This window comes from Sturnus vulgaris, chromosome 28 (genome assembly GCF_052056855.1).
Source record: "Sturnus vulgaris isolate bStuVul1 chromosome 28, bStuVul1.hap1, whole genome shotgun sequence".
In the NCBI taxonomy this organism is placed as follows: domain Eukaryota; kingdom Metazoa; phylum Chordata; class Aves; order Passeriformes; family Sturnidae; genus Sturnus; species Sturnus vulgaris.
In genome coordinates, this window is record NC_142270.1 from 997149 (window position 1) to 1018015 (window position 20867).

General features: G+C 52.2%; 2 protein-coding genes and 1 long non-coding RNA gene across 5 annotated transcripts; 2 read left to right on the top strand and 1 right to left on the bottom strand.

The window, feature by feature from the left end:
* The first annotated feature begins 90 nt into the window (after positions 1-90).
* Positions 91-3677, top strand: PCNA (proliferating cell nuclear antigen). Its single transcript, XM_014892106.2, has 6 exons — positions 91-814; positions 1737-1834; positions 2223-2290; positions 2473-2667; positions 2951-3074; positions 3168-3677. The coding sequence occupies exons 1-6, from the start codon at positions 594-596 to the stop codon at positions 3248-3250; spliced, it is 789 nt and encodes a 262-aa protein (XP_014747592.1). The 5' UTR covers positions 91-593; the 3' UTR covers positions 3251-3677.
* Positions 3678-4261: 584 nt separating this feature from the next.
* TMEM230 (transmembrane protein 230) lies at positions 4262-10104 on the top strand. Of its 3 annotated transcripts, XM_088180082.1 has the most exons (5): positions 4263-4663; positions 6843-6970; positions 7354-7476; positions 8574-8741; positions 9787-10104. In XM_088180082.1, the coding sequence occupies exons 2-4, from the start codon at positions 6872-6874 to the stop codon at positions 8712-8714; spliced, it is 363 nt and encodes a 120-aa protein (XP_088036208.1). In that variant the 5' UTR covers positions 4263-4663; positions 6843-6871; the 3' UTR covers positions 8715-8741; positions 9787-10104. The 3 variants fall into 3 exon arrangements, with proteins under 3 accessions (XP_088036206.1, XP_088036208.1, XP_088036207.1); XM_088180080.1 differs by lacking the exon at positions 9787-10104 and having other exon boundaries at positions 4262-4663; positions 8574-9760; XM_088180081.1 differs by lacking the exon at positions 9787-10104 and having other exon boundaries at positions 4591-4698; positions 8574-9760.
* Positions 10105-11634: 1530 nt separating this feature from the next.
* Positions 11635-20791, bottom strand: LOC148220968 (uncharacterized). Its single transcript, XR_015808691.1, has 2 exons — positions 12575-20791; positions 11635-11827 (listed from the first exon to the last, which is right to left on the bottom strand). It is a non-coding gene; the product is annotated as an uncharacterized LOC148220968 (long non-coding RNA).
* Between the last annotated feature and the right edge of the window lie 76 nt (positions 20792-20867).

The window sequence follows — 20867 nt, forward strand, 5'->3', positions numbered from 1 at the left end:
CCGCCACTGACCAATGGGCGGCGCGGGACAGGCAAAGGGGGCAGGGCCTAGGCCGAGGCATGGCCGCGCCCAGGTGTACCCGGATGGTGCGGGGCGCCATGATGGGTGGCGCGAGTGCGCTGCTGAAGGAGGGGGCGAGCGAGCGCGCGGGAAGGTCCCCGGGCGGTGGAAGAAGAGTGAAGGATTTGTCCTAAGGGACGAACGGATTTGAGTTATGGCTGGTTTTCGCTCAGGACGCCGTGCCTGAGGAGAGGCGCGCCGTACGGACAGGTGCTGTGTGCGGCCCTGCCACCATCGCTGCGCAGCAAGGCGGGACGCGGGCCCGTGTTAACCCACGCACTGATTGGCTCCCGCCGAATGAGGGGGCGGGACTAATGGGAGGAGCGGTGCTAGGATTGGCCGGAGAGCGGCGGGGAACTGCGTATGAGTTTGGAGGGGGTTGGGCTGAAGGAGAGCGGCGCTGGTGATTGGCTGATACGCCCCGAAGGGCGGGGCGGCAGAGTGCATAAAAGGGGCTTGGCCGGCCGCCTCGCTTGATTTTCAGTTTCGCCGCCGTTCGCTTTAGTTTGTGGTCTCCCGCTGGTGCTGCCAAGATGTTCGAGGCGCGGCTAGTGCAAGGCTCGGTGCTCAAGCGGGTGCTGGAGGCCCTCAAGGACCTCATCACCGAGGCCTGCTGGGACCTGGGCTCGGGCGGCATCAGCCTGCAGAGCATGGACTCCTCACACGTCTCGCTGGTGCAGCTCACGCTGCGATCGGAGGGTTTCGACACGTACCGCTGCGACCGCAACATCGCCATGGGCGTCAACCTGGCCAGGTCAGGCGGCGGCGGGGTCTCATCGGGCGCTGGCGTGGCGCGGCCGAGCAGGCCCGGGAGCTGTGGCGCTGAGGGGAGCGGGGCCTGCCGAGGAAGGGGGGATGTGAGGGGAGATCTGGGGGCCAGGCGGGGCTTTGGAGGTGTGGGGGGTCCCGGGGGCGCTCGGAGCCCCCTCAGCCCATCCCTCCCCCCCATTCCCTTCACGGCTCGCGCCGTTTTTCGCGGCGCGCGCGGGGCCCGTCGCGGCCGTGACGTCACTGCCGGCGCCAAGTGGCGGGAAAAGGCAGCGCTGGCGGGGGCCGCCGCCATGGCCCCTCCTGTGGGGAGCGAGTGACAGCTTTAAAGTCCTGTCGTTAAGAAAGTCCTTCCAGAATTCTGGAGAGCGTCAGGATGATCAGTGACAGCAGATCAGGGAGGTGGCCGTTCCTGCCCCGCTATTCTGGCCTATGAGGCGATTCTGGAGTGCTGTGCCCAGCTCTAGGCTCCTCGCGAGAGGAGAGACACGGAGCTCCTGAAACGGGTCCAGTGGAGGGTGACAAAGATGAGGGGCCTGGAGCATCTCTGAGGGAGCTGAGGCTCTTCAGCCTCCGAAAGAGACTGCTGAGAGAGGGAAACTCATCCCTGTGTGTAAATACCCATGGGAGGGGTTAGAGGATGGATCCAGGCTCTGCTCCGAAGGGCCCAGCTGTGGGACAAGAAGACGAGGCAGGAACTGATGTACAGAAAGTTCCACCCTGCAGACGTGGGAGAACTTTATGGGTGACCAAGCATTAGAAGAGATTGGCCAGAGAGGCTGGGGAGTCTCCCCATACACCCATTTTTCCAACAGGGTTAAAATGAGAGCCTGATAACTGTGATATCACATCCCCTCCTGCTCTGTCAGCTTTCAGCCCTGTGAGTCACCTGCTTTTCTCCCCTCCAGCATGTCCAAAATCCTGAAATGTGCAGGGAACGAGGACATCATCACCCTGCGGGCCGAGGACAACGCAGACACCTTGGCCCTGGTGTTCGAGGCACCGAGTGAGTGTTGGATTTGGGAGTTTATTTGTTACTGGGATGTGATCAGGCAGCATCATAAAACACAGGGATACAGGAGGGAGGGAAGTGGCAATGGATCCTGTAGGAGTGGGAAGAGACACCTGATTCCTGGAACAGTCTGGAGGCTGAAACTTCATCAATTTGATAAATACTTTCTTTGTAAGAAGAAGACTTTTAGGCTGCACACAGATGTCTTTGGTTGTACCCTTACAGCCTGTGAAAGGCTGTTAGGGCATTCCCAGAGTTCCAGCTCTAAGGAAACAAAGGAAAACCTTACTGTCATTATTGAGGTGGTTTTACTTGGAGGGACTGGGGGGATGGCAGTTTGTTACTTGTGAACACGTCGTGTAACTGTGCTTTGCTTCTCCAGACCAGGAGAAGGTTTCTGATTATGAGATGAAGCTGATGGATCTCGATGTGGAGCAGCTGGGAATCCCAGTAAGTAACAACTCAGGTGACTGGTGGTACTGGTGTGGGTGTTTGCCACGTTCACATCGGATTCTGGGACACAACATCTTTTGGAGCGCTGGACAAGCCTGTTGCTGGCAGGGTGTCACTGTGGGTGTCCCCGTGGGCTCCCAGCGCTGGCAGGGTGTCACTGGGTGTCCCTGTCCCCCCAGGAACAGGAGTACAGCTGTGTGGTGAAGATGCCCTCGGCAGAGTTTGCGCGCATCTGCCGGGACCTGAGCCACATCGGCGACGCCGTTGTCATCTCCTGCGCCAAGGACGGCGTCAAGTTCTCGGCCAACGGCGAGCTGGGCAACGGCAACATCAAACTGTCCCAGACCAGCAACGTGGACAAGGAGGAGGAGGCTGTGAGTGGGGTGGCTCAGGGCTCACCTGCAGAGCAATCCTCTGCCCTGGGGAGTGGGGAATAGCTTAGGTTGGAAAGGGCCTTCAGAGGTCACTGAGTCATACCCTGCATTGTCTCCCTCTGGCTCACGGAGGGGAGTCCTTGAATGCCTCCAGTTTAGCCTTACCCGGGGAGCTGCAGCAGGGCAGGCTGGGGGCAGCACCACAAAGGGTGGCCTTTGCCTGAGCTGTGCCAGGCTCTGGAATGCTGCAGCTGCCTCTCCTGAGCCCAACCTGCTTCCCCAGGTTACAATAGAGATGAACGAGCCAGTCCAGCTGACCTTCGCCCTGAGGTACCTGAACTTCTTCACCAAAGCCACGCCCCTGTCCCCCACGGTCACACTCAGCATGTCTGCAGACGTTCCTCTGGGTGAGTACCACGGCTCTGCCTGAGGACAGTTGGAGACTTGAGGCTGGATTTTATGTAGAACCTTCTGAACCTTTTTTTCATTCTCTTCCCCAGTTGTGGAGTACAAGATTGCTGATATGGGACACCTCAAGTACTACCTGGCTCCAAAGATCGAGGACCAGCAGGAAGGCTCTTAACTGGAGCAGGACTGGGGGGGATCTGCTCCAGGCTGGAGGCAGCAATTCCAGAGCCTTGGAGCATCCTGGGAGCACTGTAGCTGTGTCTTGTAGATATCTTTGTAAATATTTTTTTGAAGTCACTATTTTGCTATCCTGGTATCATTGGAAATAGGAAAGCTGAGTTTTTCTAGTCTGTTCCTGTACTCCCACCAATCTCTTGGATGCTGTCTGAAGGTGAAATTTCTTCCTCCTTTCAGCTGGTGTTGGAGAAGAGGGGCAATATTTAATGGGTCAAGATATTCCCTGGAGTTTCCCCTGTGGAGCTGTAGCTTAGGGTTGCTGTTTTATTATCCCATGAGTTTATGTGACCTTAATTCATTTATTTTTGAAGCTGATATTCTGACTGAAACTTGGAAAATGGAAATAAAAAATACAATTTCACGGAGTTTGTTGTGTTTAGATGTGGGTGGGTGGATCGATGCTTTTGAAGCTGTGCTGGTGTGCCCCGATTCCCTTCTCAAGGCTCACAGTTGCAGCTTGGGTCACTCAGAGGTGTGGAAGAGGTGCCAGTCTGTTCCCTGGATGTGGGGTTAGTGGTGACCGTGGTGCTGCTGCCCTGACGGTTGGAATTAAAGATCCTGTAAAGACTTTTTCCTCCCTAAGCGACTGCCCGATGTTCAGTGTATTTTTTGGGAGGCTTTGTATTCCCCGCGGGTCGGCAGGACACGAGAATTCTGGGGACAAAGCGCCTGGAGCGCTGTCCCCGCGCGTGACAGAGGATGTCACCAGATGGCAGTGCCGGCCACGAACGGAACCGCCGGCTCCGTGCCGCTGCTGCCCGGGCAGGACAATCCCTGCTCCGGGCTGGGGACAGCACTGTCCCGGCCCCGGGCTCCTGCTGGGACCAGCACTCCTGGGGACCGGCTGGAAGAGTCCCCAGGGCCAGCCCGGACGGGACACCCTGGGACAGTGGGAGGTGTCCCTGCCCATGGTGACACCGGATGGGCTTTAAGGTCCCTTCCAACAGAAACCATTCCAGGACTCTGCATTTAGACACTGCTTTTCTGCTCCTGTGGTTCAGGAGCCTCCTCTGTTGAGCTGTCCCGTGTTTCCAGACCCTCCCCCATTTATCCTCCAGCTGCCTTGGCTTGCTGGTTCCTTCAGCACCGTGAGGGAAGATTTTTCGCCCTAAAGCTTTTTTAGCAGTCCCTGCGGTGGGTGCCTTAAATAACCTGGGGGCTCTTTTTCCGTCCTGCGGCGACGCCGGGATGCAGAAGGACCCGGGGACTGCCGAGGCAGAGCGAGGCTGGGGCGGCCCCGGCCGTGACCTGGAAGGGAAGCGGCGTCAGCGGCATCAACTTCCCGGGGACGGGAAGGGAAGGGAAGGAAGGGCAGGACAGGCGGGGCCGGGATGGGCCGGGCCGGCCTTAGGTACGGGCCGGGCTGGGGGCTTCCCCTGAATTTGGGTGGGTTCGGGGTGCGTTCGAGTGGGTTCGGCGTGGGTTGGGGTGGATTTGGGTGAGTTGGGTTGGGTTTAGGTGAGTTTGGATTGGATTCGGGGAGGGTTTGAGTGGGTTCGGATTGGATTCGGGGTGTTTAGGGTGGATTTAAGGTGGTTTGGGAGGATTTCAGGTGAATTTGAGTGAATTTGGGTTGGTTGGGGTGGGTTCGGGGAAGGTTTGGGTGGATTTCGGGTGGGCTTGAGTGAATTTAGGTGGATTTCGGGTGAGTTTGGTTTGGACTCGGGGAGGGTTCGGGTGGATTTCGGGGCACCCGCTGTTCCGGATGTCCCCGGTGTCCCCACCGGAGGTGGCGGCTCTCACAAAGCGACATCCCCGCCCCTCCTGCTCTGCCGTGGGGGAAATGCGGGGCTGTGCTTGGGGGGATTCAGGATTCCGGACGGAGCTGCCGTGTTTGGCTTTCTCGGCGCTGCCCTGGCGCCTCCGCGGGGTTAAAAGCACAAGTGCCTTATTAGAAATTTGGAATTTCAGCATTAATTGCTTTGGCCAAGCTGCTCAGGCCCCGATTATTTATTTGGCTCCCAAAAAGCATAGCACTGTGCTGGTTCCTGCTCTGGAACCATTGTGGTGCTCAGTGTGAAGCTCAGTGGAGTTGAACCTGGCCCTTAAACTTGAGATTTGAGAGATTATTTTATATTAATATTTTATACACATTTGTCCTCTTTCTTATTGGTAAGTCAGGAAGGACAGGGCAGCTTGTGCAAGTGTAAAATGGGAATAATTCTGGAGAAGCCCCTGAAGAGCTTCGTAAATAATGGGGCAGTGAGTAAGAACAGAGAGCAAAATGGGGCAGAATTAGGAAATCTGGCACCTTTCAGAAAGGCTGGTTTATTCTGGCTTTTTCTTCTCCTGCACATCTACCCTCGGGCATGTGGGAGAGCCTGGGAGTGTTTGGGTCATGACCTGAAAAACAAGGATGTGTGGGGAGCAGGGAATGCCACCCTGCAGGTGAGGGGTGTTTCCATTATCCGTGGCGCTGAAAATGTTGTGTCCGTGTTTAGTTTTTGCTACTAAAACAAAAGCCCAAAGGTCAAACCAAAGGTTCAGTGGTGGGAATTTTAGATCAGAGAGGATTTTATAAAAGTCAATATTACAGCAGGAGGAACGAAGCTGGATGGGGAATGTGCCAGCAATTAGTGACGGGGAGACAAAGGGCTTCAGTTCAAGTGAAGACTCAATATTTTGAGTGGATGCATCACCTCTGATGCTAAAGAGTGTTGTGGAAACAGCGTTTTTATCCCTTCCTGTTGGCACTGCTGGAATACCTGCTTTTGTTCCCTTAGTTACACACTTTCTCAGAAAATAAAAACTCTGTTGAGGCTGGGAGGTGTGAGGAGCCCTTCCCTGCCTCTCCCCTGGGAATCCATGTCCTGCTGGGAGAGGTGCCCGGCCCAGTCCTGTGACAGGGGGAGGTTGGCAGGATGGGTCCCTGGGAAGGCTCTGAGGGACAACAGCTGGCTCTAATCCCTATCCCCAGTGTCCCCCTGGCACTGGGACCCTGCTCTGCACACCCTGGGCTGTCCCTGGGGTTTGGTGACCTCACCACTCACACTCTGTCCCCTTGTCCTGCTCCCTCTGAGTCACTCCTGCTGTCTCCATGACACCTCCATTTCATTCCAGTTTCCAGTGGTTTGGGTTGGTTTTTTGTTTGGTTGGTTGTTTTTTTTCCCAAAATTGCTCTCTTGCGAAATCTCCTGGTGGTTGAAAAACCGCTCTGTTTAGCTCTTGTTTGGGTTTATTTGCTGGTGTCCTATTCAGAAACATCCAGAGCTTGGACATCTCCGTGCTGGCAGCAGGAACTCCTTGTGGAGTGAGAGCTGGGTCAGACCCTGGGCCCTGCCCTGGAATTCCAATCTAGTTCGAAGCACAGGTTCTGCCTTGATTCCAAATATTGTTGCAGCTGTATACATTTTGTATTTTAGGCTTCAAATGAAATGCTTAGATCCTCTACTGGAAAAGTTTTAATTTGTTAAGAGGAACAGAGATGCCCTTGACATGGGAGTTTCTCTTCAGAAACCCCTGTTCTGTGTCTCTCAGACTGCCATCACTCAGGTTTCTGTCCTGGTTCTGCTCCTTCCCCTGGTTTGCAGGCTGTAGCTGATGCCCAGCCCCCCCTGGAATGATGCCATCGCGGACCAACCTCTCTGCTGGGATTCCCAGTAGCAAAGTCAAATATTCCAAACTCTCCAGCACTGATGATGGATACATTGACCTGCAGGTAAAAAGTGGGGAAGGAAACTGTAAAACCACAGGATGGGCAGCCACAGCTTGGCCTTGCACAGGCAGCTGCTACTCGTGCATCTGTGGTGGAGCAGCTGCAGCTCAGAGAGGGACAAAGCCGGGTGGGAGCCAAACCCTCAGCCCTTCCCCTCTGGAAAGCCCAAAGAGCATTCCTTCCTCCAGGACTGGGAGGAAGGGCTGGATCAGCAGGGTCCCATGGGCAGAATTCCTCCTGGAAGGGCCATTACAGAACCTGGCAGCAGAGCTGCTGCAGAACTTTGTGCCGTGTCACCTGTGCCAGCTGTGGGGTCACATCTGTGCTGCGCTGGGAGGGGAGCTGTGCTGAGTTCAGCTGCTCAATATTTGGGTTTTTCCATCCAGTTCAAGAAGAGCCCACCCAAAATCCCCTACAAGGCCATTGCACTGGCTGTGGTGCTCTTCATGATTGGGACCTTCCTCATCATCATCGGAGCCCTGCTGCTGGCAGGGTACATCAGCAAAGGGGTGAGTGCTTCAGGGCACTTCTGTCACTGGTCCTACCATGTCCTCAAAGCTGCCCTGAGCCCTCACTGGCCATCAGGTGACAGGAAACAGCCTCAAGTTGCACCAGGGGAGGTTTAAATTCAAAATTAGGAAAGGTTTGTCCTGGAAGGGGTGGGAAAGGCCTGGCACAGCTGCAGTGGTGGAGTCCCTATGCCTGGGGATGTTCAGAACACGAGGACGTGGCACTCGAGGACATGGGTTAGTGGTGACCCTGGGGGTGGTGCTGGGTCATGGTTGGATTTGATGACCTGGAAGGTCTTTTCCAGCCTCAAGGATCCTGTGATCGTGTTCAGTGTATAACTTCAGAGCCACAGGAAGTGAGCAGGGAATTGATTGCCAGCACGGCTTGGCTGTGCTGGCAGTCCCCTTTCCCTGGGATCCCGCAGTCAGCCTGGCTGGAGCAGGCTCAGAGCTGGGCTGCCATCTCCAGGGAGGGCTGAGTGTCCCTGGGCAGGTCACATCCCTGTCCTGGAGAGATCTCAGCCCGTGCAGATGGTGCAGGGACAGGGAGGAGCTGCCAGACCCTGTGTGGGGCACGGCAGTGCTTCCCCATCTGGCTGTGGTTGTGATCCACGGGAAGGAGATCTGCTCCTGCACTTCTGGGTGCTTCTCCTCTGCTCCCTGTGCTGTGGGCTCAGGGTAGGCTGGCAGCTCTGCCTTATCTCTGTGGCAGCAGCAGCCTCTGGGCTCTATCAGCAGCACTCCAGGCACAGATCCCTGGGCTCGTGCTCGGCCACGCTCGCAGCTCCCAGCGCTGGCTGCACGTCCGGGGGGGGCCCTGGAGAAGGACGAGGTCCCTTGAGGGCTTCCTGCAGCAAGGAGGAGATGCCAGGACAGGATTAAGCCTGACAACAGCTGAGATATTTCTGATGGAAGATGGAATTTATTACTCAGCTCGCCTTGGGGATGGATCACAGAACCACGGGATGGTTTGGGTTCAAAGGACCTTACAGATCCCCTCATTGGGCAGGAGCACCTTCCTCGAGGCCAGGCAGGGTGTGAGAGGGAGGAGAGCCCCTCCTGCAGGTGTCACTGCCCCGGGCTGTCTGTCCCTGCAGGAGACCGACCGGGCCATCCCCGTGCTGATCATCGGCATCCTGGTGTTCCTGCCGGGCTTTTACCACCTGCGAATCGCCTACTACGCCTCCAAGGGCTACCGGGGCTACTCCTACGACGACATCCCCGACTTCGACGACTGAACCGTTAATTAATCCTGCTCTAATTAGGTTGGTCAGAGCTGGTAGTTCCCCTGGATGCTGGCAGGGCACAGCTGATGTGTGTCCCTTCCTGGGCTTGAGGTGTTGCAGGTTTTCCAGTTTGGGGGGTGGGGGCTGGAGCCCGGCATTGACCAAAAGGAATTGCAGAGAACTTGGGATTTATTTTTTCCTCTCAGGGTTGCATAATTCTGCTCACTGGGAAGCTCTTCCTGGGCGAAGCAATCCTTGCAATTTTCCAAAAATAGATGAGCTGGTTTCAGCGGCAGATACTTGTTTTTTCTGTAAATGTTTTCTAGAGTTTACTTTAGCATTCCATGAGATTGTGGTTATTGTTGGGTTACCTTTGCACACAGACCATAGTTAAATTCTCCTTTTGCTCTCTGTCCATCAGAAATGCTTCCAAAGTACTGGTCCTGAGCTTGCCTGGAGTAAATAAAGTCTGATGAAAGGGGGAAAGCAGCACTTGCAGGAAGTGATTTGTACACAGTGCACTTGCTCCACAGCTCCCTGTCAGACTGACCAAGCTCATTTCCTCACAAACACATCCTTCCCAAGCGAGCTTTCCCCGTGCCACTGTTGCTTTTGGCAAAATCTGCTCACCCTTCACAAGGACTGGTGTTGGAGTTTGCCTGTTATTTAAACAACAAGATGGATGCTGGGAGAAGGGTTGGAACCCAGACTCAGGTGTCTAAATACCAAAAATCTTGGGCTTGCCAATGTGGGTATTGGAGACACTTGAATTCCAGCTGTTTGTCTTTTGGAGTCCTTTAGTCCTTGTGTAGATAATTTGCTGAGCAGACCTGCCCAGGCCAGTGAAGAGAAGTTCTCTGTGTTCTCAGTTTGTGCTGAACTCTGGATTGCTTTGCCAGCTTTGCTGATGTGTCATTCAGGGAAAACAGAGTGATGGCTCCACTTCTGTGAGGTAAAACGAGGCTGTCTCCTGAGCTGGGGTGTCTCAGTGTCCTGGACAACGAGCAGTGATGCAAGTGGATGCATTTAACATGAATAAAGTTCTATATTCTCTGTAATAAGTTTGTCTTTCCCACCTTCACAGGTGTCAGAGTGCACTAAAAACTGTCCTGGGCTTTAGCTGCTGTTGCCTCCAACTCTCAGGTGCTGCTGGAGTGAGAGAGGGCAGCTCTGGAATAGCCCCAGCACTGTCAGTCTGCACAAAGCACTCCACAGTTGTCACCTGAGCCCCAGGTGGGCTGAACATTCTGGAAGGAGGGGGCAGGAGTGACTGACAGTGCAGAGCAGGCCATGGAGCTGTCCACAAATCAGGGCTGGACAAACACCTTGCTCTGAAGGTACTCCTAGAATTGCCTTTTTTCCTCCTTCTGTGCTCCAGATTAAACCCAAACCCTGAGCCAAGCTCTTTTTTTTGACCTGCATCTCTTCCCTCACTTGTCTCAACTCCTCTGTGTGAATCCCAGGCTGCACTCTGAGGAAGAACTGGTTAAATTCAGGATCTCCCTTTCCACCTCTGGAGGCACAGCTGGGCACGTTCTCTCCCTGATGCCAGCCCAGCTGCTGGGTTGGCACAGGGGACAAGGGACACTGCTGCTGGCAGCAGCTGGAATGTGTCAATTCCAGATGCCTCTGGCCAGGAGAGCAGCTGCTGACGTCAAACCATGAATCAGCCTCTCTAAGGGGACAAGAACCTGGGTTTATTTGGGGAGAGGAAGTGGAAGGGAAGTTTAGATGGAAAAAGCAAAGAGGGAGGGAGAAGATGCAGAAAGTTGGGAAGGGGAGGTCACCTAAGCAGGATAAATGTAGGGGACAGGAGAAGAAACTGGACTTGGATGATCCTCGTGAGTTCTTTCCAGCTTGGGGCATTCTGTGACTCTACAAACATGCTGGCGTTCCTGCAGGAAAGGAATTAATAAATTTACTTCCCTTTGACGGAAGCAAAGTCCTCAGGCAGCACAGTGGACAAATAAGCAGGGCTGTGTGAGGGATGGCCAGAAGCAAAAATCCTCTCCACAGGGGTTTTTTATATCTAACTGGGAAAAAGAGAAACACTTCTAGGAAAGATAAAGGGGATTCCGACCACTTGGATCCAGAGGACTTCATTCTTCAAGTGGACATCCAGGTTTTGGGGAGCCCTGACTGATTCCCTGCAGCGGTGAGGGGAATGGGAAAGGCCTGGGAAGGAGTTTGTGGTTCTAAAGCAGGGCTGGAATGACAAATAAGGCACTGATGAATGAGGGTGACACTGAATAACTGCTCCATTTGTGGAGCATCGTCCATTCCAGGCAAGGCAGCTGTCTCAGGGAAAAGCAGTCAGCATTTATAGAGCCTGATGGGTGCTAGCATGCAGAGAAGCTCTGGAGAAAGAACAGGCAGGCTTTTCCAGGCTTTTCTGTGGTTTATGAGCATGTCCTCAACGCCATTCTTCAATTTCTGTTTCAAGGTGTAGTTATACTTAATTACTCACTAATTTAATGCCATGGAGTTGCTGGAAATATTTGGAAATGTGATTCTGGAGTCCTGTGGCCTGAGCTATCAGCAGTGGCCCAGAAATCCTCCTCCTGGTCTATTCGTTAGAAAAACAAAGATTTTAGTCAAGCTTTTTTTTTTTTTTTTTTTTTTTTTTTTTTTTTTTTTTTTTTGAGTGAACAAAGCCAGAATTATCCAAAGTATTGTGCAAATGGTGCCATAAACCCTTGAAACAAGAGACAGAAATTGTGCTCTAGGTGGTTGGAAGTGGTGAAGGGATGGGGAGGAGTTTCAGGAGTTTCACCACCCTGGGGACTGTGTTCGAGGCCAGGGGAAGCCACAGCCCCGAAGGGATCCTCGTCCTGTCCCAGTTCCTCGCTAGCTGAAATTCCCCAGCCACGATGACTCTCACACAGAGGATTTTGCATATTTCCATACACAGATCCATGCAAAGAGACATAGAATCGTTAAGAAACCTTTAATTAACATCACTGAGTCCAAACATTAATTCCCCAGTGACATCATTCCCACTGCAGGGAAGCAGCTGCAGGCCAATCCTGGGAAAGCAGGTGCCAGTTCTCCACCAGTTCTCCAGACTCGTGCCATAGATGTTTCTGGCATCACTGCTGCTCCTTCTCTCTGAGATTCTCCACGTGCTGCTGGAAGTCCATGGGATGGGGAGAAGAGCAAAACCCATCACTGGTCCCATGGAAACTCAAGTTTGTAACTCCTTGTTCACATTTTCTCCGCAGTGAATTCCATTTCCTCTCACTTTTTGCTAACCTCATCCTCAGGGCCTGACTGGGTGTTGTCCTGTTTGGGAAAGGTGTGAGGAGGCTGGGCTTGGCAGCAAGGGCTCTGACCTTAGTTCTGAGAACATTTCAGTAGAAGTTGTGTGAAACAACACAGAGAGGATGTGAAGCTACGACCCCCAGGCTGTAAATACAGCCACAAACCCAGTGCTGTGTGTGAGCAAACAGCAAAATGAGCAGCAGCATCTCTGCTGCTTCCCTGGGGCTCTGCAGAAGCACTCAGCCCAGCCTGGGTTTGCTTTCTGTCACCTGCAATTAGCCAAATTCAGCATCACTCTTCACAGAGAGGCTCCGTACAGAAATAGGGATTTGCTGTGGCACAAAAGCCACGTAAAAACCCTCAGGGCAGGAAGAAATGACTCAGCACAACTTCGAGAGGGATCTGTGCTGTGCCCTGCTCCGAACGAGCTCCTCCGAGTGCTCTCCACACTCCTCCCCCTCGCGCCTGCTTCTTAAAAGTCCTGAACATCAGCCCATCCATGCAACTGCTCCTCATCCCCTCTGCCTCTTCCTGAACCCTGCCTCGAGCCTTCTCCTGGCCCTTCCCTTGGGCTGTTTGTCCTGCTCTTCTCAAGGTCCCTGCCCTGATACCTCCTCCAGGACTCCGTGGCTGGTCCTGCCTTCCCAGCTGGTGCTGTCCTCAGGAGCTGCATCCCTTCAGCAGGTAGGGGACATCACCCAGCCCTTGGATGTCTCTGGCCTCCCAACCACTGCAAACACACTCCCAGCTCCGGCCAGTCCTGCCTTCACTTCCTGCCTTCTCAGCCTGATGAAAAGAAATAATTTTTGCTATTTTCCCAGGCTCTGTGCTGACCCAGCTGTGCTGCCCTGCTCCGAGGCAGGTGCTGTGTCCCACTCCTGCATCCTGTGTGGAATGTGCATGTGCACATGCACAGCAGTTCCTCTCCCCCTCCCGAGTACAAAAGCAGCTTGAGGTTTTTTAAGAATGCTGGATTTGATTAAAAATAGGCCAGACAGTCCAGCAAGGCCATGACAGAGCCTCCCAAGAGAGTTGGCTTTGTTCTGTGCTGGAGCCAAGGGTCCTGGGGGGAAGAACTCAATTGTTGATTAGAAATTCTTATTTCCAGTGGATTGAATTGACTCGTTTGCTGTTCTGGGCTCAGGCAGACCGTGGTTTGTGCTGGTTCAGGACTTGTTTCCCTGAGGCCTTTCCTTGCCTGCTTTCCTATGTCTAGAAAGGGATTAAGGAACTGCTTTTAGTGGGAAGTAGGGCAATTACTGGGAGCTCTGCTTTGTGGCCTGCATGGACAGAGCTTTCTTCTGATAAGAATCAGGAAGTGACATTTCCTTCCTCCACACTGTACTTGGGCTGGACTCTGAGCCATGCTGTTGTCCTCATCCCTGGGGCAGCACAAAGGGACCTCCCCTCCCTCAGCAACACAGATCTATGAGATTCATGCAGAGCTTTTCCAGCTCTGCTGTTACAGAGGAACAAAACTATGATGAATCTTCTTTGAGAGGGCTTTCAGCTCCTGTGAAACAGCAGGTTTGGCACTGAAGCAAAAACTCTGTGGAGGAATCACCGTTTCATCCTGGGCCGTTAAAGCAAAGGGCAGCAAATCCACTAGTCACCACTAATTAATTTTGTTTTGAAATATTTACTTGGGCTGAAGTAGTAGCTGCTCTTAAGTCTTTAAAGGATTAGCTGCCTGCTACTCTTCCGTGCCTGCAACCATTTATTTAAGTTGTTGCTGCAAATCATGCTGTTAACCTGTCACGAGAGGTTTTAACCTTCCTTCTCTTGTCAGTTCTCTTGTCTGGTGCAGATGGCCCTGCTGATGTGACAGAAATTAAACATCCAGTCGGGTCCTCTGGGCTCTTTCCCCAGCTTCTTCAAGGAGGGGCAAATGAATGTAGTGATAATTGTCTACATCAGGGTGTTGCAGAGCCCAAGGAGGGGCTGTGAGGAGGTTAGGGAACATGAGCTGGTTGATGCAGAAGCAGCAGTTTCTCAGCTAAAGCCACGTGTAGCAAAGGAAATGCTCTAGATCTAGAACAAATCCTCGAAGAAAACTAAGAACTCACCTCAGCAGGGATTATTTCTTACTCTCAGGCACATGTTTAGTGCAAAAGGGAAAGATCTCAGGTCCTTAAACCTACAAATACTAATTAGCATCACCATATAATTTGCTAGCAGTTTTTATTAATGTGTCATTAGAAGAAGTCTGCCAGCTCCTATATTCCTCAATTTTCTTGTCTCTCAACAGTAACAGTCCATATCACAGCATGACCTCTTCCCTGCTATTTTGGGTGGTTCTTTTCCAGACAAATGCCTTATTTTTTCTGTATTTGATACTGGAGGTCAAGTGAATCCTCTCTGCCTTTTACTGCACAAGAACAGAGGCAGAATTGTAAGAGGGCCAGTGCAAATGCATGCCTAAAAATAAACCAGTGGATGGTCTCCAACTTCAAACACAAAAAGAGTATTGGTAGAGTTCTCTCTTTGTTGCATGATCGTGTTTCAGATCACTGAGGAGACACTTCAAAGTTCAGCTCACAAACAGCTCGTGGTTTAATCCTCCCCATGAAACAAAGGCAACTCTTTGACTTGGATCCCTGGCCAGCTGCCACCCTGAACCCATGGAGCTGGCAGAGGCTCACTGCAGAGTGGATCATCTCTGGGGCAGGGGCAGTGTCTGGGATGCTGTCCTGGGCTGCTGCCTCCCACCCTGGCCACGGGCCCGGGGCTGCAGAGGGACAGGCAGGCCCACAGCCCTTCTCCCACCTCTGCTGGAAACAATTCAACAGAGGCAAGAGGGGCCAGAGCTTGCAGAACACTTCGGTGACATCAAATAAGAATAGCAGAGAGGTGGCACTTCAGGTAGGGAAGGGGTTAACTAACTACAGGGCAATTTTCGGGGGAGAAGTTGGAGTTCATTGTTCCAGGCTCTCTGTGGATTTCTTTTTTGTCCTTTCATCTCTGATTCTTGGTTCTCATCATAAAAGGAGTTGCTAGTCCTTCCTCTTTCTGTTTTTACTTGGCCTGTGAGTCTTTCAGGGCATGGCCTGTGCCTTCACCTGTGAGCAGAGCACAGAGGGAGAGCTGTGCTGGCAGGGAACTATAAATAGAGAGCCTGGCCAGCCCTGTGGCATCCCTGCTTCTATAATTGCCCGCTCTGCCCTCCCGTGACAAGCCTTACTCCAGCTGCCAGGGCAAGGAGGAACTGAGGGTGTCTCCACAGTCACTGCCAGAGCTGGGCCTGCCCATGGAGCTCTGCTTTAGGCCCAGTTCTCCCTTTGCCTCCGGGAGTTCTGCTTTTCCTATGTGTCAGTGACCACTCCTAATTCTGCCCAGTGGGATTTGGGCAGTTCAGTTTCAGCAGCTGCTTTGTAGAGGGCTCTGGTCTAACTCGTGCCTCAGCACCACTTGTTTATTTTGCCTTCTGCCCCTTGCTGGAGGAGGCTGGTGTGTCTGTGTCACTCGTGATGTCACCGTGTGGTTTTGTTGCTATGTGCTCACACGAGGGATTAAATGAGTTACGGGGTAAAAGTGGCCCAAGCCCATCCTTCCTCTCTGAGGATGTTCTTGAGGAATGACTTGCAAGTGGGTTAGAGCAGGTCTGTGTCTCTGCTCTCACTTCTCTGCTGAGGGATGAGTAAGCAGCCACCAGGCACTGCTGCCTGTGCTGTGCACAGTGAAGGACCACCAGTGCAGGTGGCTTCAGAAAACCTCTTTTATTCTGTGCTATAAAATCCCTCTAATCGACTTCAAAATTATTTTGTGCACCATGTCCACCTCATTTTGGAAGTAGTTTAAGTGGGAATGAGCTGCTCTGGTCCTGCTTATCCACATCTGCCCACAGCAACTGCTCTTTATTCCCAGAGCTTTGAGCAGCCACACGTGAACGCGACACAAGGTGACAAATCCCAGCTTGAAGACCATCCCTGCAGATGCCTCAGGGTTCATGCAATGGGGAGAAGATCTAAAGGAACAGAACTCCAGGGTGAGTGTGCCCAGGAGAGCAAAACCATGGGGACCCATCAGCCCCAGGTTCCTGCCATGCCTCTGCTGCTGCCTCAATGCCTCCAAGCCAGATGTGGCTCCAGAGACTCAGTATTCTGACAGGGAGAGCCTGGCAGGAGAACAGGCCAGGCAGGACAAACACAGGCTGTTTTCCTGGCCCCTCCTGCCCCCACTCTTCCCAGGATTTAAGGGCTCTCGGCTCATTTCAGGAGCTGTGCTTTTGGGAAGCAGCCTGGGGATGAACTCGGAGAGGTGACTCAGCCCATCTCCTCCTCCTCCTCCTCCTGTCAAACACAGGCTTTGCCCCTGACTCAGCAAGTGAAATCTCATTTCTTTGGTACAGCCCTGAGGTACCAGACAGAGCAGCAGCAGGGAAATTGCTTTCTCCTGCAGAGCACAGGCAGTCCAGCTGAGTTAGTGTCACCGGGAGCACTCTGGAACACTCTCCCTGCCCCGTATTCCTGACAGCTTGGGATGAATATCCTGTGGCTGGCGTGGCTAGAGCAACGCTACAGGGACAAGAGAGGGACTTGGGATGGGTTGTTTGTACTCTTCTGGTTGGTTGTACTCTCCTGGCTCCCACAACCTCGCCTCCACTTACAAAATATTTTGCAAACCCAAAGCTGAAGGAAGGTCTCCTCTCTCCAAAAGCTGCCAGAGGGGAAACCATGGTGAGAGGAGCAGCAGCCAAGCAGATCTCCCCTGCTGCTCACCTCCTGATTTATTCATGACATGAACTCCGAGCGCTGCTGTCGCTCCCCCGGTCCCGCAGCAGGCTCTGCCGCCTGGGTCGCTGGCTGGAGCCTCCGCAATTTGGGCGCTTGGCCCGAGATCCTCGGACCGAAAGCTCTCTCTGCTACCGAGAGCACTTTGCACTAATTAAACTCCGTACAAATTCTTCCTGCCTCCATTTTGCAGATGACAAACCAGGGGGTTGAGCTCAGCTGGCAGAGCCCATTTCTGAGAAAGAAACACGTTTTTTCTGACCCGATTTCCACCTAACACTGGGGGGAACAGCGAGTCATGGGTGTCTCCGAGATAATGATAAATTCCTGTGGGTCAGGAGCCGGAGGAGTTTCCCACCAGGTGGTGTAGGTGGCATTTTAACCCAGGGCTGCTCACACTTGCTTTCCTCACCTCACAGAGTGAAACCCGGGGTCTGTCCAGCTCCTCCCCTCAGTTTCCATTCCATATTCCAAAGGGAGAAACAAAAAAAAAAAAATAACCACTGTTGGTGAGTTGTTAACTTTTTTTTTGGCTTATTTGGGGGAGTTTCCACTCACTTTCTAGGCCGCTGTTGAAATAGCAGAGGTTTCATTTTTATTTAATCTAATCCGGTGAAAGATATTCCTGTTATCCTTATACAGGAGTGCTGGGTTCTTCTTAACTGCTGGACTCCATCTGTGGATCCCACAGAATGTTTTTAATCTAATGCAAGGCAGGCTATTTTTATTTTTAATTTTCTTTTTTTTTTATGTTATAAAAACTAAACTCAAAACATGCCAAAAAAAAAGATTGGACAGGAGCTATGGATCCCAGACCCAAATCAATTATAGGATCATAGGATGGTTTGGGTCCATTGGAAGGGACCATCTCATTCCACTCCCCTGCCAAGGGTGAGGATGAGGATGCCATTCTCTAAATACCAGCCCTGGATGTGAAGTTCTCATTTGGTCTTTTGGACATCCTGTGCTCAGATCAATGATTCACATCCCAGCAGAGACAACACTTGGATTTAAAATGGAAATTTTGAGCAAGAGATGCCGGCCAAAAATATTTCAGCAATGACATTTATGCCAGTAATGTCTGTGCTGCATGTGAGGAAAACCCTGACCTGCAGTCCTGTCCTTCCCGTTTGATCCACACAGAGCCACGAAGAAACAACCAATATAAAGCTGGGGAATGTTCTCTGTAATGCTTCCTTGGACTGTAGTGATAGGGTGCAGCAACACCTCACCTATTCAGGTAAGTCCCTGAGTGAGCTTTGAGGAGCTCAGGTAATCCAGACAAGATGTAGGGTAGAGGAGAAAGCAAAGGGAATGTGTCTGCTTCTGGATCTCAAAGACCTGCACACCAAATGATTAATGACTGCTAATTTCTCCTGCTGCGTGGTCATGAAGGATGTGCACATCCCATGGCTCCAATTCTTCCAGCTTTTTTATGGACCTGTGAATCATTCAGGCAGGGAGTGATTGAATGTTTAGATAAATACCTCAGAGTTCTTCACTACATTTTAATAACACAAATTATATATGCCAATAATCCCAGTAAAATTGTTTCTACTTCTGTAGCTGGACAGTGTGATGGCATAAAATGGACTCTGACTTCCTGAACAAGGAAAATGCCAGGAATTTTCTCAGACTTTACAGCATGGGAGGCCACCTGGAAGGGAATTTATCAATTTAAGATGAAAAAGGATTGAAAAAGGCTTTACTGGTTTGAGCCCATGGTTCTGGGGGGTCTAGCTGTGTCAAATTCAATTCTTGAAGCACTAAATCTGTCTTTATCATCCTTTCCTGGCTTGTCCTTGGGATTATCACGACCCTGAGGTCTTTATCTGTTACATTTCAATCTGAGTGATGTTTTCTCTCTCTGCATTTCCTGTATTTCCCTCTGCCATCTTTCACCTGGGGAGGGCAGGTTGGAAAATTGTAACACTCAAAAATAAAATAAACAGAGCTGTGTCTCTGTCTCTGATCCTGAACACAGGAAGGCCTTGCAGGGACACTGAGCACGCATGATCCATCTTCTTGCACAAACTCCTGTCAACAGCAAAACTGCTGCAGCCTCCATCAATCTGGCATTGCTAAAATGTCCCTCCCATCACAGCCCCATGCTCCCCCACCCTGACAAACAAAGGCTTTTAACGTTTAAAAGCTGCAGTGAAGTCTGTGTCTACGTTTGGGATAAGGCCAGGTATTGAATAATGCCAGGGATCGATATCCACAATCAGGCATTGTGCCTTAGCCCTGCCCTATATAGTTCTCCATATGTTCTCACTGGAAAACCTTTTAGAAGCTTAGCCAGGAGAGCATTGCAGTAAACGTGAAAAAAAATGTACCCGAGGATAAGCACAAATACTCCAGAGGCCTCGTGGGGTTTCTGGTGTTAAAGTAAGCTCCTGAGTTTTCATGGGATCAGATGAAACCCTCTTTGTGGGGGAGTGGGAGGGAAGGAGTTGAATAGCTGGTGAATAAACACCCCGCCAGCATTCCTGATCAACAGAGAACGCAGGTCTGGGTGAAACAGGGTCCAATTAGTGCCAGGGGCCTGGGGAGCACTTTCCCATCGACTCATGGCTGCACCTTAATTAAAAACCAGCAGGGCTGGGGGAGAAAGCCCAGCGTGGGTCAGTATCTCCTCAAGGACAGGCGGTGTAAGGAGAAAGGGCAGGAATCAGCTGCGGGGGCTCAGCCCTGGCTGCCCAGAACAGCCCTGAGAAAGTGAAGGAGCCACGAGCTGATGTGTCTGAGAACTGCACGTTCTGGAAAGGGCAGGACACAAATTAGAGTGAGTTAACGTTGTCAGAAGGCATTAGGGATGTCAGATGTTGCCGAGAGGGACGTGAGAGAGGCAGCATCCAGCACTGCGTACTACAGCTGCAGACGTCAGCTGGACCTGAAAACACCCAACTTTGTGGGCTGGGCAGGGGGTGATCTGTCACATCTGTGTCACATTTGTGTCACATTTGTCCTGCCCCCAGCAGAAAACTGGAAATCTCAGGGAAAACGGTGTTTTCAGGCTTGTGGATGTGGTGGAGATATAATCTTTTGGGGGACTCAACCTCTTCTAGTACAACAGGGGAGGTTTAGGCTGGCCATCAGGAGGAATTTCTTCACAGAAGGGTTGATTAGACATTGGAATGAGCTGCCCAGGGAGTGGTGGAGTCACCGACCCTGGAGGGGTTTAAGGAATGATTGGATGTGGCTCTCAGTGTCATGGTCTGGTTGGGGTGGTGATGATTTGGCACAGGCTGGACTTGACCTCAGTGGTCTTTTCCCACCTGAATGATTCTGTGATTCTTTTGTTCCTCCCTAAATTCACTGTCCTATTGTAAAAGCTGTATTTTTCCTAAAAGACAATAAAAATTTTAAAAAACAAACCAAAAAGAAACCCCAAAGCAAAGCCCCAAGAGGGCCAGGGCTGGGGGTTCCAGGCGAGCACGTTTTCCTGGGGGCTGGAGAGGCACCCCCAGACGAGGGGCTCAAGAGGCTTTGTTTGGGGACCTCGTCAATATCTATTAATATTCATAAATATCCATCAATATTCATCAGTATCTGCAGGCAGGTGTCAGAGATGGAGCAGGCTCTGCTCCCTGGGGCCCAGCAATGGGACAAGAGGCAATGGGCAGAAATGCACAGAAAATTCCACCTGAACACGAGGAAGAACTTTCCTAGGTGGGTGACCAGGCACTGATTCCTAGAACCAGAATAACAGAATAACACAACCTCCTGAGCTGGATGGGACCCATCAGGACCACTCATCCAGCTCAGCCTTGCACAGGACATCCCAACAATGCCACCGTGTTCCTGAGAGCCTTGTCCCAACACTCCTGGAGCTCTGCCATCCCTGAGGCCATGACCATTCCCTGGGGAACCTGTTCAGTGCTGCATTGCTCAGAGAGGCTGCGGAGTGTCCCTCACCAGGGATATTCCAAACCCTTCTGGACACAATCCTGTGCCATGTGCTCCGGGATGCCCTTGCCAGAGCAGCGAGCTTGGACCAGCTGCCCCACTGCGATCCCTTCAACCTGCCCCATGCCGTGACTCTGCGATTCGCGTCCTTCATGCACGAACCGTTAACATGGCCTGCAGCCGGAGGCTTCTCCCTCAGGGAACGCCAGGCTGAACACGGCCATGGCGGCCGAGCCCTGAGGGAGCGGAGCCGGGACCGCGCCAT

Excerpts from the sequence above, each read along its gene's own strand:
- PCNA (XM_014892106.2), top strand. The coding sequence starts at position 594 with ATGTTCGAGGCGCGGCTAGTGCAAGGCTCGGTGCTCAAGCGGGTGCTG. Across the intron at positions 815-1,736 it reads ATGGGCGTCAACCTGGCCAG|CATGTCCAAAATCCTGAAAT; the intron begins GTCAGGCGGCGG and ends TCTCCCCTCCAG. Across the intron at positions 2,668-2,950 it reads TGGACAAGGAGGAGGAGGCT|GTTACAATAGAGATGAACGA; the intron begins GTGAGTGGGGTG and ends CTGCTTCCCCAG.
- TMEM230 (XM_088180080.1), top strand. The coding sequence starts at position 6,872 with ATGATGCCATCGCGGACCAACCTCTCTGCTGGGATTCCCAGTAGCAAA. Across the intron at positions 6,971-7,353 it reads ATGGATACATTGACCTGCAG|TTCAAGAAGAGCCCACCCAA; the intron begins GTAAAAAGTGGG and ends TTTTCCATCCAG. Across the intron at positions 7,477-8,573 it reads CAGGGTACATCAGCAAAGGG|GAGACCGACCGGGCCATCCC; the intron begins GTGAGTGCTTCA and ends CTGTCCCTGCAG.